The sequence below is a fragment of the Lithobates pipiens genome, unplaced genomic scaffold, assembly GCF_037356315.1.
Source record: "Lithobates pipiens isolate NorthernLeopardFrog02 unplaced genomic scaffold, aLitPip1_a1.2 Scaffold_47, whole genome shotgun sequence".
Classification (NCBI taxonomy): domain Eukaryota; kingdom Metazoa; phylum Chordata; class Amphibia; order Anura; family Ranidae; genus Lithobates; species Lithobates pipiens.
In genome coordinates, this window is record NW_027507871.1 from 2,120,688 (window position 1) to 2,139,967 (window position 19,280).

The 19,280-nt window shown below is 50.3% G+C and overlaps 1 protein-coding gene across 2 annotated transcripts in view; it reads right to left on the reverse strand.

Moving 5' to 3' along the window:
* Positions 1 to 6,239: 6,239 nt before the first annotated feature.
* The window catches only part of P3H3 (prolyl 3-hydroxylase 3), a 62,981-nt gene continuing 49,940 nt past the window's right edge, over positions 6,240 to 19,280 (reverse strand). Inside the window, exons 15-16 of one of the 2 annotated variants that reach the window (XR_013270023.1) lie at positions 10,026 to 13,859; positions 6,240 to 9,850 (exon numbers count right to left, since the gene is read on the reverse strand). Coding sequence is in view for 1 of the 2 variants with exons in the window: in XM_077467104.1 (XP_077323230.1) it covers positions 13,671 to 13,859 (189 nt within the window). In the remaining variant the exon portion in view is untranslated. Of the gene's footprint in view, positions 13,860 to 19,280 lie in introns of both variants that reach the window. The other variant, XM_077467104.1, reaches the window with a different exon arrangement.

Below are 19,280 nucleotides of genomic sequence, written 5' to 3' on the forward strand. Positions count from 1 at the left end.
AATATAATGCAGAGCTTCACAGGTCACCACTGGAGTCCTCTTCCCCTCCCCCATGATGACATCACAGAGCTGGTGGATGTTGGAGACCTTCCCCTCCTCCACCTTCCGTGTGAGGATCCCCCACAGATGATCAATAGGGTTTAGGTCTGGAGACATGCTTGGCCAGTCCATCACCTTTACCCTCAGCTTCTTTAGCAAGGCAGTGGTGGTGTTGGAGGTGTGTTTGGGGTGGTTATCATGTTGGAATACTGCCCTGCGGTCCAGTCTCTGAAGGGAGGGGATCATGCTCTGCTTCAGTATGTCACAGTACATGTTGGCATTCATGGTCCCCTCAATGATCTGTAGCCCCCCAGTGCCGGCAGCACTCATGCAGCCCCAGACCATGACACCCCCACCACCATGCCTGACTGTAGACAAGACACACTTGTCTTTGTCCTCCTCACCTGGTTGCCCCCACACACGCCTGACACCATCTGACACCAAATACCTTTATCTTGGTCTCATCAGACCACAGGACATGGTTCCAGTAATCCATCTCCTTAGTCTGCTTGTCTTCAGAAAACTGTTTGTGGTCTTTCTTGTGCATCATCTTTAGAAGAGGCTTCCTTCTGGGATGACAGCCATGCAGACCAATTTGATGCAGTGTGCGGCGTATGGTCTGATCACTGACAGGCTGACTCCCCCCCCCCCTACAACCTCTGCAGCAATGCTGGCAGCACTCATACGTCTATTTCCCAAAGACAACCTCTGGATATGACGCTGATCACGTGACCTCAACTTCTTTGGTGGACCATGGCGAGGCCTGTTCTGAGGGGAACCTGTCCTGTTATATCGCTGTATGGTCTTGGCCACCGTGCTGCAGATCAGTTTCAGGGTCTTGGCAATCTTCTTATAGCCTAGGCCAGTGATGGAGAACCTCGGCACCCCAGATGTTTTGGAACTACATTTCCCATGATGCTCTGGTACCTTGCATTGTAGTGGAGCATCATGGGAAATGTAGTTCCAAAACATCTGGGGTGCCGAGGTTCGCCATCACTGGCCTAGGCCATCTTTATGTAGAGCAACAATTCTTATCTTCAGATCCTCAGAGAGTTCTTTGCCATGAGGTGCCATGTTGTACTTCCAGTGACCAGTATGAGAGAGTGAGAGCGATAACACCAAATTTAACACACCTGCTCCCCATTCACACCTGAGACCTTGTAACACTAACAAGTCACATGACACCGGGGAGGGAAAATGGCTAATTGGGCCCAATCTGGACATTTTCACTTAGGGGTGTACTGACTTTTGTTGCCAGCGGTTTAGACATTAATGGCTGTGTGTTGAGTTATTTTGAGGGGACAGGAAATTTACACTGTTATACAAGCTGCACACTCACTACTTTACATTCTCAGGGCCGCTGATAGGCCAGTACATCTGACCCTGCTGTACCGGGCCTGACCAGCAGGGGCGCCCAGGCAACCTGAACTGCAAAAAAATGCTATGTATAAAAAAAAAAAAAAGTACCTCCTCCACCGATCAGTGATCGCCATAAATAACGCTATCAGCAGATAACATCCAACCTCGCCACCACCCCCAACCCTCCCCCCGTTCGGTACACTTTTATTTATTTTTTGTTTTTATTTAGATGTGCTCTACGCTGTGCATGCGGCTGCAGTGGGGGGGACTCTTTCTTCTATTTCGGGCGCGGAGGAATACACTTTCTGCACCCGCTCCGCACACCGCACAGCATTGGCATAGAAAGGTTATGTTGCGGAGTGATATGCGCAATCCTCTCTCTCTCTCTCTATGCGTGACTAACAAGAAGCAGAGAGAGCCGGGGCCGGGCGATCGAGTCCAGATCTTGAAGTTGTGGTGGACAAGGTGAGGGGTGTATTCATGAGGCCTAAAAGATGACACAAAACTGGACTGACCTGCTTTTGTGTCATACTCATAGTGATTAGAATCCTGTATTTAAAAAATCTTAAGCAATTTTGTACTTTTACGCTGGGTTCGCACCGCTGCGGCAGCGAGACCAGGATGTGATTCGCACCGCACTGCAGTGCAAATCACATGCGATCTCTGTGCGATGCGAGTTCAGCCATACAGATAGTATACAGATAGTATGGCTGAATTCGCATCGCACCCGCTCCAAACTCGCACAGGACCCTTTTTTTGGTCCGCAGCAGAATCGGATCGCATTGGGTGTTCACACCATGCGATCCGATTCCTGTGCGAGTTTGCAGATCGCACTGCGATATGCGGACGGATCTGGGGGTGTCATTAACTTTTCACTGACACTCCCAGCAGTCCGCATTGGGCAGTGTGAACTGCCGCCGGGGAGGTATGCGATGCGGGAACCCGCCGCGGATTCGCGGCGTTTCCGCAACGCTGCAGTGTGAACCCAGCTGCGATCTGCAAACTCGGACAGGAATCGGATCGCATGATGTGAACACCCATGCGATCCGATTCTGCTGCGGACCAAAAAAAGGGTCCTGTGCGAGTTTGGAGCGGGTGCGATGCGAATTAAGCCATACTATCTGTATACTATCTGTATGGCTGAACTCGCATCGCACAAGAGATTGGATGTGATTTGCACTGCAGTGCGGTGCGAATCACATCCGGGTCTCCCAGCCGCAGCGGTGTGAACCCGGCCTGAAGATGTTGAACTAACATTACATTTCACTATGTATGGTCTGGGGAGGGGCAATGGGTGGGGCCAGGGGTGGGGCTGGAGGAGGGACTAGGGGCGGGGCCAGGGTGGAGCTGAAGGGGGCCCCATGATTTCTATCAGCGGCCCTGTACATTGTAGACAAGTGTCATTTCTTCAGTGTTGTCACATGAAAAGAGAAGAAATGTCACTGAGGGGTGCACTTACTTTTGTCACATCCTGTATATAGTGGTAATCTGTGAAGGCTTCTATGGATAGTCACATTTACAATGTTTGTCGCTGTTCTGTGTGTACAATTATAAAGTGTGACGCGTTTTGTATCTATTTACTCGGCACGACATCTTTTCTATGTTACAATAAATTCGGTTGATGAATTTTCTGTTTTCTTTTCATTCAATTTTTGTTTGAAGTTCGGCTCCAAATTCCATAAGAACTTCCAACGCTCCCCAATTTATTCTCCAGGGTCTCTGCTTTACCAATATATAGAAAATGTTTTTGGGGGTTTTAAGTCATTTTGGAGCAAAGAATTCGGATTGTCAACAAAAAGTGTCAGAAGAGGCGGGGCTTCATCTCACCAATCAAACGGCTTATCGTGATTGGTTGAGATTTGTTGGAAGCTCTACAGAAACTTGAATGGGTGTCCAGGATGTGGTGAATGCTGAACGCGGAGCAGAGGATTCTGGGAATCGGAGGACGGCGAGGTCCCTGTGAGTAGAAGACATGGGAGAGATGTATGGATGACCGGAGCGTGTCGGTGATTTGGTTATACAAACCAGAAATATTTTCTTAGCAAATGAGTTCAGGGAACCGGCTTAACCCGCTCCGTACCAGATCTTCGGAGGACGAAATCCTTCCCTCAACCCTTCTGCATCATTTCACTGTGGAGAAAGGACAAGGGTGACCGGCGTTGGGGACAAAGGTGACCGGCGGTGGGGACAAAGGTGACCGGCGCTGGGGACAAAGGTGACCGGCGCTGGGGACAAAGGTGACCGGCGCTGGGGACAAAGGTGACCGGCGCTGGGGACATAGGTGACCGGCGCTGGGGACAAAGGTGACCGGCGTTGGGGACAAGGGTGACCGGCGTTGGGGACAAGGGTGACCGGCGTTGGGGACAAAGGTGACCGGCGTTGGGGACATAGGTGACTGGCGTTGGGGACAAAGGTGACCGGCGCTGGGGACAAAGGTGACCGGCGCTGGGGACAAAGGTGACCGGCGCTGGGGACATAGGTGACCGGCGCTGGGGACAAAGGTGACCGGCGTTGGGGACAAAGGTGACCGGCGCTGGGGACAAAGGTGACCGGCGCTGGGGACATAGGTGACCGGCGCTGGGGACAAAGGTGACCGGCGTTGGGGACAAGGGTGACCGGCGTTGGGGACAAGGGTGACCGGCGTTGGGGACAAAGGTGACCGGCGTTGGGGACATAGGTGACCGGCGGTGGGGAAAAGGGTGACCGGCGTTGGGGACAAAGGTGACCGGCGCTGGGGACAAAGGTGACCGGCGTTGGGGACATAGGTGACCGGCGTTGGGGACAAAGGTGACCGGCGCTGGGGACAAAGGTGACTGGCGGTGGGGAAAAGGATGACCGGCGTTGGGGACAAAGGTGACCGGCGGTGGGGAAAAGGATGACCGGCGCTGGGGACAAAGGTGACCGGCGTTGGGGACAAAGGTGACCGGCGGTGGGGACAAAGGTGACCGGCGGTGGGGACAAAGGTGACCGGCGTTGGGGACATAGGTGACCGGCGTTGGGGACATAGGTGACCGGCGTTGGGGACATAGGTGACTGGCGGTGGGGAAAAGGATGACCGGCGTTGGGGACAAAGGTGACCGGCGGTGGGGACAAAGGTGACCGGCGGTGGGGACAAAGGTGACCGGCGGTGGGGACAAAGGTGACTGGCGGTGGGGAAAAAGGTGACCGGCGGTGGGGACAAAGGTGACCGGCGGTGGGGACAAGGTCCTCCAAGGTCCTGAAGATGTCTTCCTCTCCAAGCGAAGAACGATGAGGGGCTTCCACATCTACAATCACCGGAATGCACAGTTGCCAACATTGTCAAAAAATGTATATTTATTTTATTTTTCATTTCAGGTACTTATATTGTGCCGTCAGTTTTTACGCAGCGCTTTACAAATACATTGTACAGTCACATCAGGGACACTTTTTTTGTCTGTAGGCGGAGTCTTATTATAATTAGGGGGCTGGGCATTCATTTGTAGGCATGATGTAGGGGGGGGGGGAATGAAACAAAAAAAAAAGGGCATGGTTTAAACAAAATATTGGATCTGGCTAAAAAGAGGCGTGGCTAAAAAGGGGGTGTGGTTCAAGCCTGAGATGAAGGAGGGATGGAGGGACAGCAGGCCCAGATCCTACACTAGAAATATGTGTATTCCAGAGTTTACCAATCAGCAGATAAAGATACTCCAAATACCTGCTGTTAGCACTTCAATCATCCCGGCGCCATGGTTGTTATGGTGTCAGAATGGTTGAAGCGCATTATTTCATCGTAATATAAAATTAAATCATTAAACTCACCATAATGCTGAATCAGTAGAAGCCCTGAGCGTGTCACCTGCCTTGTCACCTACCAGCAGATGCCATCAGGTGTCCCTAGCGGAGTCTGTCCTTACATCAGGTGTCCCTGTAGCCCCCCAGTGCCGGCAGCACTCATGCAGCCCCAGACCATGACACCCCCACCACCATGCCTGACTGTAGACAAGACACACTTGTCTTTGTCCTCCTCACCTGGTTGCCCCCACACACGCCTGACACCATCTGACACCAAATACCTTTATCTTGGTCTCATCAGAGCACAGGACATGGTTCCAGTAATCCATCTCCTTAGTCTGCTTGTCTTCAGCAAACTGTTTGTGGTCTTTCTTGTGCATCATCTTTAGAAGAGGCTTCCTTCTGGGATGACCATGCAGACCAATTTGATGCAGTGTGCGGCGTATGGTCTGAGCACTGACAGGCTGACCCCCCCCACCCCCTACAACCTCTGCAGCAATGCTGGCAGCACTCATACGTCTATTTCCCAAAGACAACCTCTGGATATGACGCTGAGCACGTGACCTCAACTTTTCTGGTGGACCATGGCGAGGCCTGTTCTGAGGGGAACCTGTCCTGTTATACCGCTGTATGGTCTTGGCCATCGTGCTGCAGATCAGTTTCAGGGTCTTGGCAATCTTCTTATAGCCTAGACCATCTTTATGTAGAGCAACAATTCTTATCTTCAGATCCCTAGAGAGTTCTTTGCCATGAGGTGCCATGTTGTACTTCCAGTGACCAGTATGAGAGAGTGAGAGCGATAACACCAAATTTAACACACCTGCTCCCCATTCACACCTGAGACCTTGTAACACTAACGAGTCACATGACACCGGGGAGGGAAAATGGCTAATTGGGCCCAATTTGGAGATTTTTACTTAGGGGTGTACTGACTTTTGTGAGGTACTTGATATATAGTTGTACGCTGTCAGTATTATGATTATGTTGTACCAAATATTCAGATTTATGTCTCCGCACAATGAGGTCACCTGCCGTAGTAAAGTGGTAATTAGTAGTGACTATAGGAAAATACACTTTACAATCCTGGGTTTGCATGCGGCATTTTATTATCTCATCCGCTTCTGTGGAAGAGAAGAGAATGTTGGTGTACCAGGAGAGGACATTACACAACCTCGAAGGCTGAACATCGGGGCCTCCACTGACAATACAAACCTCCAGTGAGGTCATTTACCCCCCAAGAGCTTTCTCTCCAGTAGACCCCCAACTTGGATAGACTGCAGACAACTTTCTTCCTGCAGTCATGGATGGTCTTCAACCTCTTATTAAACGCAGACCCTCAATAATGCTGCCAAGACGGAGCTTTTCCCCTCATGGAGGCCACCAAGAAGGAGCTTTTCCCCTCATGGAGGCCACCAAGACTGAGCTTTTCCCCTCATGGAGGCCACCAAGACTGAGCCTTTCCCCTCATGGAGGCCGCCAAGACGGAGCTTTTCCCCTCATGGAGGCCACCAAGACGGAGCTTTTCCCCTCATGGAGGCCACCAAGACGGAGCTTTTCCCCTCATGGAGGCCACCAAGACTGAGCTTTTCCCCTCATGGAGGCCACCAAGACTGAGCCTTTCCCCTCATGGAGGCCGCCAAGACTGAGCCTTTCCCCTCATGGAGGCCGCCAAGACTGAGCCTTTCCCCTCATGGAGGCCGCCAAGACTGAGCTTTTCCCCTCATGGAGGCCGCCAAGACTGAGCTTTTCCCCTCATGGAGGCCACCAAGACTGAGCTTTTCCCCTCATGGAGGCCACCAAGACTGAGCCTCTCCCCTCATGGAGGCCACCAAGACTGAGCTTTTCCCCTCATGGAGGCCACCAAGACTGAGCCTCTCCCCTCATGGAGGCCGCCAAGACTGAGCTTTTCCCCTCATGGAGGCCGCCAAGACTGAGCTTTTCCCCTCATGGAGGCCGCCAAGACTGAGCTTTTCCCCTCATGGAGGCCACCAAGACTGAGCTTTTCCCCTCATGGAGGCCACCAAGACTGAGCTTTTCCCCTCATGGAGGCCGCCAAGACTGAGCTTTTCCCCTCATGGAGGCCACCAAGACTGAGCTTTTCCCCTCATGGAGGCCGCCAAGACTGAGCCCTTTCCCCTCATGGAGGCCACCAAGACTGAGCTTTTCCCCTCATGGAGGCCGCCAAGACTGAGCTTTTCCCCTCATGGAGGCCACCAAGACTGAGCTTTTCCCCTCATGGAGGCCATTAAGACTGAGCTTTTCCCCTCATGGAGGCCACCAAGACTGAGCCCCTCCCTGGATGATAAAAAGGAGGCCTCTGGACCTCTCATTTATCACATGGTCAAAACTGGACTCCCCTTGAGAAGGTAGAGACGGGGCTGCTGGTCCCGATGACATGGCCAAAAGCCACTCTGTCCGTAGGGCAGAAACTGGGCCACGGCTCCTCTTTGATGACAAAATTGAGCCCCTCCCTTGATTGGGCAGAGACTAAGCTGCTGCTCCTCATTTTGATATATATATTTTTTTCTAAATGATTAACCTCCAGGAGGGTCCGTTACCCCCAAACCTTTTCTCCTCAGCAGACCCAATCAGCCCACTTTTTTCTTGCAGTCGTGGTCTTCATCCCATTATGAAAGTTGCCAGAACAGAGCTCTGCCCCTCCCGATGCCCCCAAGATGGAGGCACTTCCCAGATGATAAAGAGGCCAATTTGCTGGACTTGAACCTACTCTACCCCTCCCCCTCCCCTCGAAGACATGGCCAAGATGGAGTCACTCCATCTAAGACAAGCGACTGAGAAGATCGGCCTCTTCTTTATCGTAAATTGTGGAGAAGTATAAAGCAGGGTTGGGTTATAATAAAATCTCCCAAGCTTTGACCATCTCACGGAGCTCTGTTCAATCCATCATCGGAAAATGGAAAGAGTATGGCACAACCGCAAACCTACCAAGACGTGGCCGTCCACCTAAACTGACCGGGCCGGGCAAGGAGAGCATTCATCAGAGAAGAGCCAAGAGGTCCATGGTGACTCTGGAGGAGCTGCAGAGATCCACAGCTCAGGGGGGAGAATCTGTCCACAGGACAACTATTAGTCGTCTCTCCACAAATCTGCCCTTTATGGAAGAGTGACAAGAAGAAAGACATTGGAGGAAGAAAGTCATAAGAAGTCCTGTTTGTAGTTTGTGAGAAGCCATGTGGGGGAGGGGGCAGCAAACATGTGGAAGAAGGTGATCTGGTCAGAGGAGACCAAAATTCTACTTTATGGCCTAAAAGCAAAACGCTATGTGTGGGGAAAACTAACACCGCCCATCCCCCGAACACACCATCCCCACCGTGAGACATGGTGGTGGCAGCATCATGTGGTGGGGATGGTTTTCTTCAGCAGGGACAGGGAAGCTGGTCAGAGTTGATGGGAAGATGGAGGGAGACAAATACAGGACAATCTTAGAAGAAAACCTGTTAGAGTCGGCAGAAGACTTGAGACCGGGGCGGAGGTTCCCCTTCCAGCAGGACAACGACCCGAAACATCCAGCCAGAGCTACAATGGAATGGTTTACATCAAAGCATATCCATGTGTTAGAATGGCCCAGTCACAGTCCAGACCTAAATCCCATTGAGAATCTGTGGCAAGACTTGAAAATTGCTGATCACAGACGCTCTCCATCCAATCTGACAGAGCGCGAGATATTCTACAAAGAAGAAGAATGGGCAGAAATGTCCTCTCTAGATGGGCAAAGCTGGTAGAGACACCCCCAAAAAGACTTGTAGAGAAAGGGGGTTCTACAAAGTATTGACTCCGGGGGGCGCCATACAAATGCCCCTCCCCCACACTTTTCACATATTTATTTGTATCATTTATCATTTTCCTTCCACTTCCCAATTATGTGACACTTTGTGTTGGTCCATCACATAAAATCCCAATAAAATACATTTATGGTTTTGGTTGCAACAAAATGTGGAAAATGTCAGGGGGGGGGTATGAATACTTTTTCCAGGCACTGTGTCCCACTTGTCCTCTATTGGTATGTCCGCCCCCTACACTGACGGAGGCCATGGTAACCCATAGCAACCAATACATAATCATGCCCTGACCGCCCTGCACTCTGTTTAAATAAAGCAAAACAAATCCCAATGTCTGGATGTGGGTTAGTCTCACTTCTCTCGCGGGACCCCATATAAAGTCATGGTGCTCGGTGTCCCCCCCGAGGCTTCGCACACAGACACCCCATTGTACACATCTTGGCAGAGCGCCCCTCGCCCCGCAGCTCACCGACAGCAAACATCGCGCTTCATTATAAGACAATACAGAACACGCGGCTGGCCTCCCGCCATATTCATCAACCCCTCGCCTCCCGAGACAACGCTCTGTCCTGAGACCTGCTCCAATCAGACCCGCAGAGCGTTACTCCCACCCTGCAGAGCGTTACTCCCACCCTGCGTCCTGCAGACCGTCACTCCCATCCTGAAGAGCGTCACTCCCATCCTGCAGAGCGTCACTCCCATCCCGCAGAGCGTCACTCCCATCACGCAGAGCGTCACTCCCATCCCGCAGAGCGTCACTCCCACCCCGCAGAGCGTCACTCCCACCCCGCAGAGCGTCACTCCCACCCCACAGAGCGTCACTCCCACCCCACAGAGCGTTACTCCCATCCTGCGTCCTGCAGACCGTCACTCCCATCCTGAAGAGCGTCACTTCAGACCTGCAGAGCGTTACTCCCACTCTGTGTCCTGCAGAGCGTCACTCCCATCCTGCAGAGCGTCACTCCCATCCCGCAGAGCGTCACTCCCACCCCGCAGAGCGTCACTCCCACCCCGCAGAGCGTCACTCCCACCCCGCAGAGCGTCACTCCCACCCTGCAGAGCGTCACTTCAGACCTGCAGAGCGTTACTCCCATCCTGCAGAGCGTCACTTCAGACCTGCAGAGCGTTACTCCCATCCTGAAGAGCGTCACTTCAGACCTGCAGAGTGTTACTCCCATCCTGAAGAGCGTCACTTCAGACCTGCAGAGTGTTACTCCCATCCTGCATCCTGGAGAACGTTACTCCCATCCTGCAGAACGTCACTCCCACCCTGCGTCCTGCAGAACGTTACTCCCATCCTGCAGAGCGTCACTCCAGGCCTGGGCCTGCAGAGAATTGCTACCACCCTGCGTCCTGCAGAGCATTATTCCCACCCCGCATCCTGCAGAGTGTCACTGCCACCCTGCAGAACATTACTCCCACCTTGCATTCTGCAGAACGTTACTCCCACCTTGCGTCCTGCAGATCGTTACTCCTACCCCGCGTCCTGCAGAACCTTACTCCAGGCCTGCGTCCTGCAGAGCATTACCTTAGGCCGGCAGAGTGTTACTCCCACTCCCTGCAGAGCGTTACTCCCATCCTGTGTCTTGCAGAGTGTTACTTCTACCCTGCATAATGTTACTCCCACCCTGCATCCTGCAGAGCATTACTCCCGGCCTGGCTGCATTAAAGAAAAAGAGTTAATTCACCTTTACTGAACATCTGCGCCCTGCAGGTAAGGAGCGCCGATACATAAAACCAAACTGTGCAGCTCCGACCAGAGCTGGATAATAACGTGCCTTGCTATTGGTGTGGGCCAATTACACACCTCCCGATGCCTGAGTGCAAAACTCCCAGAGGTGGCATCATCCTGCCTTGTTGCTAAGGGTGTCGCTAAGACACTCTCAGCCATTACTGCTCACCCCACTATTACAGGTGTGATCCACTCTCCCCTCTGTTGGCTGGGAGTGTCTTAGCAACGTCCTAGCAACAAGGCAGGAAGGGTTGATGCCATCTCTGGGAGTTTTTCTGCCAGGCTTCGGGGTGTATATAAAGGGCCTACTGCACTTCTAGGAAGGGTATTATTATACGTGAGTCAAAGCTGCACAGCTTGACTTTATCTACAGGCGCCCCCTACCTGCAGAGGCAGATTTTATTTGGGAAAAGGTAAAAGCAGCACATAGAGGGGAGATTTACTAACACCGGAGCACTCAGAATCTGGAGCAGCCGTGCATGGCGGCCAATCAGCTTCTAACTTCAGCGTCTTCAGGTAAGCCTGAAAATAATACCTGGAAGCTGATTGGCCGCCATGAACGGCTGCTCCCCCCCCCCCCATGGACCACCCAGAGCAACCAAACAGAATCCATTTTGTTTTCCTGAGGTTTCAGTAAAGTTAATTCTTATTGGTTACTAAAGCTTACTCCTTGCATTGCTTACAGAATAAGCCAATAGGATGCTCTGGTGCTGCGTGTGCAAAACCGCATGTAAGGCACGCCAAAGTGACACACAATGAGAATGATGGAGGCCATGGATGTAAATGAATGAGGGCCAATCGGTGGCCTCCTCTCTCCAGACATCGATCAGACAAGGGAAGGTCCTTTTCCATTACTGGGACTAAACCTTTTTTTATGGTTCAAACCTCCTCAGCTACTACAAGCTACGGGGGGCGCTGCCAAAGAGGGGTATAAAATGGGCAGATAGCCGGCAGTCAGAGGTATGGAGGCACCATGTGGGGAAATCATATCGAGTTCCGGAGACATTCCCCTCCCCCCCCCCCCCGCAATACAAATGTCAGTGTGGAAGACGGAGCCATCTACCTGTCAGGTACACGGACCTCTCACCTGGAGGGGGCGGAACTCAGACTGTCCATACCGCGACCACGCATGCTCAGCCCCTTGCTATCTGAGTGCACAGCTTCCCCCCCCCCCCGCAGGGCTCCCTGGTCACTATGAAGCTGGCAGCCGCTGGCATCATAGCAACCAATAAGTCATCCCTGGCCCCACTCAGCTGCCACCTTCATAGCAACGGATGACTTCTCTCCATTCAGCTATCGGCCAGGAAATTCCCCGGCCAGCAGCTGAAAGAAAACATAAGGAGTGGGAATGTTGGTGAATGATGTCATCAGCGTCCCGCCCCTTTGGTTCCTTTCAACCACTGGCCAGCAGCTGAATAGGTCCAGGGTCAAGTCATAGGTTGCTATGATGCCAGCGGCTGCCAGCTTCATAGCAACCAGGGAGCCCTGTGTGGTAAGCTGTCATATTCAGGATAGCTTCTTTGCACAAAATGGTCCACTCCGAGCACCGGCGTGTCCACACCGCGGTCACTCCATACTCAGTTCCCTGCTATCTAAGTGCACAGCCCCTCCCTCCCCCCTCCCAGTGCTCCCTGGTCACTATGACACTGGCATCATAGCAACCAATGACTCATCCCTGGTCCCATTCAGCTGCACAGCTGACACCATTATAGCAACGGATGGCTTCTCTCTGTTCAGCGATCATTCAGGAGATTCCCTGGCCAGAAGCTGAATAGGGCCAGGAAAAAGTCATAGGTTGCTATGATGCCAGCGGCTGCCAGCTTCATAGCAACCAGGGAGCCCTGTGTGGTAAGCTGTCATATTCATGATGGCTTCCTAGCACAAAATGACCCACTCTGAGCTCCGGCGTATCCACACCGCGGTCACTCCATACTCAGTCCCTTGGTAACTAATTACACAGCTTCCCACACAGGGCTCCCTAGTTGCTATGCCGCTGGCATCATAGCAACCGATGACTCATCCCTGGCCCCATTCAGCTGCACAGCTGACACCATCATAGCAACAGATGACTAAAAATAGATTTAAAAACATAAGGAGTGAGAATGACGGTTTATGATGTCATCAGAATTCCGCTCCATTGTTGCCTTTCATTGGCTAGCAGCTGATGAGGGTCAGGGACAAGTCACAGGTTGCTATGATGGCAGCGGCTGCCAGCTTCCTAGCACCCAGGGAGCCCTGTGTGGTAAGCTGTCCTATTCATGACAACATCTTAGCACAAAAACGGCCCACTCTGAGCACCGGCGTGTCCACACCGCGGTCACTCCATACTCACTAAGTGGTTGTAGGAAAAGGAAGTCTTAAAAGTCGCACTGCACAGCAAAGGAGGTGTATGGAAGCCTCAGCCCGGGCTCCAACCAGGCCACGCCCCCCATGGCATTTCACTCTGCTCCCGGAACCGGTCATATTTTGTTGTGGGTCTAAGTGCACAGCTTCCCATACAAGTCTCTCTGGTTGCTATGAGGCCGGCAGCCGCTGGCATCATAGCAACCGATGACTCATCCCTGTATGCCAATGGAGAGCTGGTGTTAATTTCCGCTAGTTTGCTTATTTGTGAGCTGGCGGTAATTCTTTTAGAATCTGTCACTGCCATAGCAACGGATTGTAAAGGTGGCGGCAGCATGAATTACCTGAATCTGGCACACATGTCAGGACTGGGACCGAGACTGGAGCAAAGCTTTTATGATTCCGGCGCAGGGCCGTGGTAAAGGGGCCACACCCGTATAACGCGGCCTCTTCCCGCACAGTTTATAAACAGGTCATTTTATGTACAAATTGTGATGACTGGAGTTCTTCCTTAACATCTTTTCCGTCACGTTACCCAGAATCCCACCATGGATCTGCAGCCCGGCGCTCTAGTAACCCTTTCCGCTCTGCCCCAGGATGCCGCGGGAAAAGTCTCTGCGCTCTGCAGTCTCTTGCACCGGATCTCAAAGTTCATCTTTCATTTTTCTGGTCGTTCTCCTCCTCTGTTGCCGGCCGGACGGCTTCTCCGGCTCATCGTCGTTTGAAGATCTCTGGGATCTGGAGGTCTCTCTCCCCGCCCTAGGCGTCTCCTTCTCTTTCTGCTCTTTCGGACTGGTGTCACCTTTTACCAGAATCCTGGCCTGACGTTGTTCCTGTTGGAGGAAAGAGGTGTTAAAAAAAAAAGAGGTTTTGTCATATTGGATAAACTCAAATCGCTACTAAACATAACACCAGCCAAGGTCCTTCAGGCAGAAAGGCCAAAGAGGGCCCAAGGTGGCAACTTCTTCTGCCCACCACTCGCCTTTGCCCCCCGAGCTGGAGCCATTTTGAATTCATGGCCATTCATTCAGTTCAGGTTGATTAGAAAGGATATACAGTACGGACTGGGTCCTAGTAGGACTACTTTGGATGTGGTCAACTGACGTGTCCACAAATATGGTGGTCCAGATTGGTAGAGCAACACCATCTTTAGGATACAAGCACATGGCCAGTAATCTCACCTGCCGGAATAGACACTGTGTAACCAAGACCTGTGCATTGCTTTCACGGGTTAGTCACCAAGATGACAGATTTTCCTAGTAGTCCCCCCCCATTCATAGAACCCCCTCCAACAAGAGACGTTCCATGCGTGCTTCTCTTTACCCTTCTGGTGGGTTGCAGTGAAGTTGGGCCGATTTTGTACACAAAGCTGGCTACACATTTGTACTTATTGAACAATCTCCTTTAAAGATTCTCCTTTAGAGTGTGAGGACCTACCTAACTGGGTCTACATGGAACATTTTGGGTAGGTCCTCTTACTAAAATAGTTGTTGGTAGATCTAAAGCATTGTAACAAGTGGGGTCAATTTAAAGTTGGCCATACCCTCTAATCTAATAATACTAGCCCTCTACAACTCTACTTGAGATTTCCCAAAATGATGTACGTTAGTGTCTACATAGGCAAGACTCTGAACTTGTATTTAGTCAGGTGGAGACTTCTACTACATAGTTGGTAAATCTGAAGGAGATCAGACTGTAATGTGTATGGTGGGCTTAGGGGTTGCACTTGTGTACTGTCTGGTCACTAAAATGTGAGGGATGATAAGCCCATAGAGAAGAGTAGTGTAGAACTGGTCCCCTTCTTTGGTGGTGAGTGTAGAAGTGACTCCTTACATTGGTGGACCAGTGTAGATGTGACCCTTTATATTGGTGGACCAGTGTAGACATGACCCTTTATATTGGTGGACCAGTGTAGATGTGACCCTTTATATTGGTGGACCAGTGTAGATGTGACCCTTTATATTGGTGGACCAGTGTAGATGTGACCCTTTATATTGGTGGACCAGTGTAGATGTGACCCTTTATATTGGTGGACCAGTGTAGACATGACCCTTTATATTGGTGGACCAGTGTAGACATGACCCTTTATATTGGTGGACCAGTGTAGACGTGACCCTTTATATTGGTGGACCAGTGTAGATGTGACCCTTTATATTGGTGGCCCAGTGTAGACATGACCCTTTATATTGGTGGACCAGTGTAGATGTGACCCTTTATATTGGTGGACCAGTGTAGATGTGACCCTTTATATTGGTGGACCAGTGTAGATGTGACCCTTTATATTGGTGGACCAGTGTAGACATGACCCTTTATATTGGTGGACCAGTGTAGATGTGACCCTTTATATTGGTGGACCAGTGTAGATGTGACCCTTTATATTGGTGGCCCAGTGTAGACATGACCCTTTATATTGGTGGACCAGTGTAGATGTGACCCTTTATATTGGTGGACCAGTGTAGATGTGACCCTTTATATTGGTGGACCAGTGTAGATGTGACCCTTTATATTGGTGGATCAGTGTAGATGTGACCCTTTATATTGGTGGACCAGTGTAGATGTGACCCTTTATATTGGTGACCAGTGTAGATGTGACCCTTTATATTGGTGACCAGTGTAGATGTGACCCTTTATATTGGTGGCCCAGTGTAGATGTGACCCTTTATATTAGTGGCCCAGTGTAGATGTGACCCTTTATATTGGTGGACCAGTGTAGATGTGACCCTTTATATTGGTGGACCAATGTAGACGCGACCCTTTATATTGGTGACCAGTGTAGACACGACCCTTTATATTGGTGGACCAGTGTAGATGTGACCCCTTACAATGGTGGTCAGAGTTGAAGAGACCCCTGACACTGGTGTTGATTGTAGAATTGACTCCTACTTTGTGACCAGTGTAGACATGTACCCTGACATTGGTCACCAGTGTAGAAGTGATCCCTTACATTGTTGGTAGACTGTGATCAGAGTAGGCAGGAGATCAATGTGCCACTGCTCTCCTCTTAGGAAACCCTATGGAGGAACCCTGCTTAAAAGACGGTGGCAAATCTAAAGGAGATCAGACTATGTATGGTAGGCTTAAGGGTTGCACATGTGTACAGACCACCAAAAAAAGACCAGAAGCCTATGGGAAAGAGACGACCAGTGCCAAGAGGTGAAGAAGCATTCCCTCCTTTGTTGGTCCCTGTACAGGCTCCTAAAATTTAAATTTTCTTCAAGAAATTTGAAAATATTTTATTTTACAATAAGGGGAGCCAAAGACACACCAGTGTCTGGGAACACAGCTGTCTGTATGGGATGCTATAGACCAGACCTTCTGAACCTTTCTACCACAATGGAACCCTTCAAATTGGTTTCAGGGCTCAGGGAGCCCCCCGTTAAATTGGTGGACCTTCAGCTCTTAGTACATTAGGGAGATCAGCGGGTTGTAGAGACTTTTATTATGAAAAAAAAAACAATGATAATGGTCATAAAAGAGACAGAAGAAAATTGTAGTCACCCCTTATATTGGGGGTCAGTGTTGAGGTGACCCCCTTACATTGGTGTTCATTGCAGAATTGACCCCCTACTTTGGTGGTCAGAGTGGATGTAACCACTTACATTGGTGGTCAGAGTGGATGTAACCACTTACATTGGTGGTCAGAGTGGATGTAACCACTTACATTGGTGGTCAGAGTGGATGTAACCACTTACATTGGTGGTCAGAGTGGATGTAACCACTTACATTGGTGGTCAGTGTTGGGGAGACCCCTGACATTGGTGATCAGTGTTGGGGAGACCCCTGACATTGGTGGTCAGTGTTGGGGAGACCCCTGACATTGGTGGTCAGTGTTGGGGAGACCCCTGACATTGGTGGTCAGTGTTGGGGAGACCCCTGACATTGGTGGTCAGTGTTGGGGAGACCCCTGACATTGGTGGTCAGTGTTGGGGAGACCCCTGACATTGGTGTCCATTGTAGAATTGACTCCCTACTTTGTTTGTAAGAGTAGGCAGGAGATCAATTTGCCACTGCTCTCCTCCTCCTAGGGAACCCCTAACAACCTACGGAGGGACCCCAGGGTTCCACTGAACGTTGGTTAAGAAAGGGTTGCTATAGACCCTATAACATCGCTAGTTGCAGTCACATAGGAGGGCCTTGAAGGTACCTCTGGGGGATCCCCACCTTGCTGGGCCTGAGCAATACCATCTCTCCCTTGCTAGGGACAGGACACCAATAGAGCGACATCTCACCGGCCTCACAAGATTTCATGAAGACCTGAAGACCTTCTCTTAGCAATTCTAAAGCATTACTGTAGGAGGAGCCAAAGACGCGCCTTCATTCATGGAATGCCCCAGACAGAATTCTGAGTGTTGCATTGTGGGAGGAAGAGGAAATAGTTGGTGCCCCCCCCCCCCCCCCTTACTCAGAAGTTTTGGCTTCTACTCTGGGCCCTGGTGGGTGAATGAGAAGTCGGGGAGTACTTACTCCATGCTTGGTGGGACCGGCTAGCACAAGTTCCGGTTTCTGTACTTTGATTTTCCTCTAAGCTCCCAGAGCCGGCGCTGTACCCCAAGTCCCCCCCTAGTGCCCCCCCAAGGAATTACAGCAAATAAGGGACGTTCCTCCTACAAAAGGGACTTGTGTACCTCTGACCCTCAGAAAGGCCGCGGCTCATATCTGTGACACCTGTGGAGGATCCGGGGCAGTAATGCCCCCATGGAGCAAAATATCAACTGCCTCCCCCTCCCCCGGAGATTTTAGCTTTTGTACCACCAGCTGGCATTTGGTGAGCACAACCATGACTCCACTTATCTCCACCACGGGAATGCACACATCTCTGAGGACACGCCCACAATCACCGCAACCTTCAAAAGAACGATTGTACACAAGATGGCGCCCCTCTTCATACGCGTCTCCATGGCTACAGCTTATCACACTCTTAGGGGTCTCTCTATAAAAAAAAATTGCTGTAGGAAAGTCTCAAGCATTTGAACGCCCTTCACCAATAATCCCCGTAATATGTTTACTTCCTCTGATCCTCAGCTCCGCCTAGTGGCCATGATGTAGTATTTCCTGGTTGGGGGTCTAGTTCTAAAAAAAAAAAAAAAAAAAAATTCTCAAGCATTCGCTTAGCCGTCATGATAAATCCCTGTAATTTTTCTAACATGTTTGTTTCCTATGATCCTCAGCTCCGCCTAGTGGCCGTTATGCAGTATTTTCCTAATCGGGGGTCCAGTTATTAGCAAAATTCTCAAGCATTTGCTGAGCAGTCATTATAAATTCCTGGAAATATTTCTAATGTGTTTAGTGTGACGGCTATGCAAATGCTTGAGAATTTTTCTAATAACTGGACCCCCCCCGACTAGGAAAATACTGCATAACGGCCACTAGGCGGAGATGAGGATCATAGGAAACAAACATGTTAGAAAAATTACAGGGATTTATCATGACGGCTAAGCGAATGCTTGAGAATTATTTTATAACGAGACCCCAATCATAAAAAATACTGCTCTATGGCCACTAGGTGGAGCGGAGATCATAGGAAAAAATCACAGGGATTTATTTCCTAATATGTTTCTTTCCTATGATCCTCAGCTCCACCTAGTGGTTATTATGTAGTATTTTCCTGATTGGGGTCTATTTATTAAAAAAAATGATCAAGATTTTCCCTAAATCCCTGGAAGTTTTCTAATATGTATATTTTGACAGCTATACGAATGCTTGAGAATTATTTTATAATTAGACCCCAATCAGGAGGTACTGCCGCCAGGAAAATTCTGCATTCTGGCCACTAGGTGGCGCTGAGGATCTCAGGAAACATTTACAGGGATTTATAGAGCAAAAGCTTGAGAATAGTTTATATCTGGACCCCGGAGAGTCCACATGACCCCCGGAACCCGCACACTGCAGGAAGACACGCCCCCTTATCTAGAAGACGTTCAGGGAAGGATTCGATAAAGCTGTAAGACGGGTTTAAAAAAAGAAAACAAAAGAAAAGAAAAAACACAACTTGAAAAGAAGATGTAAATCTAATCACTAAAATCTTGAAATGGAATTTTCCTCGTTAATGTTTCTTTAGAAAGAATTTTTCTACTCCTTTAATCCTCAGCGATTATTACAGAGACTTCCTGCTGATCCAATCACCAATTTCCTGGTTCCAGTATTACCCCATAAAGAAGAACTCCGACCCGAAGAAACGTTGTGCTGACACTTTGTTACAGGTCCATACAGAGTTATACTCTCAGTCCCACAAATAGCTGTTGATCCCGCCAGTG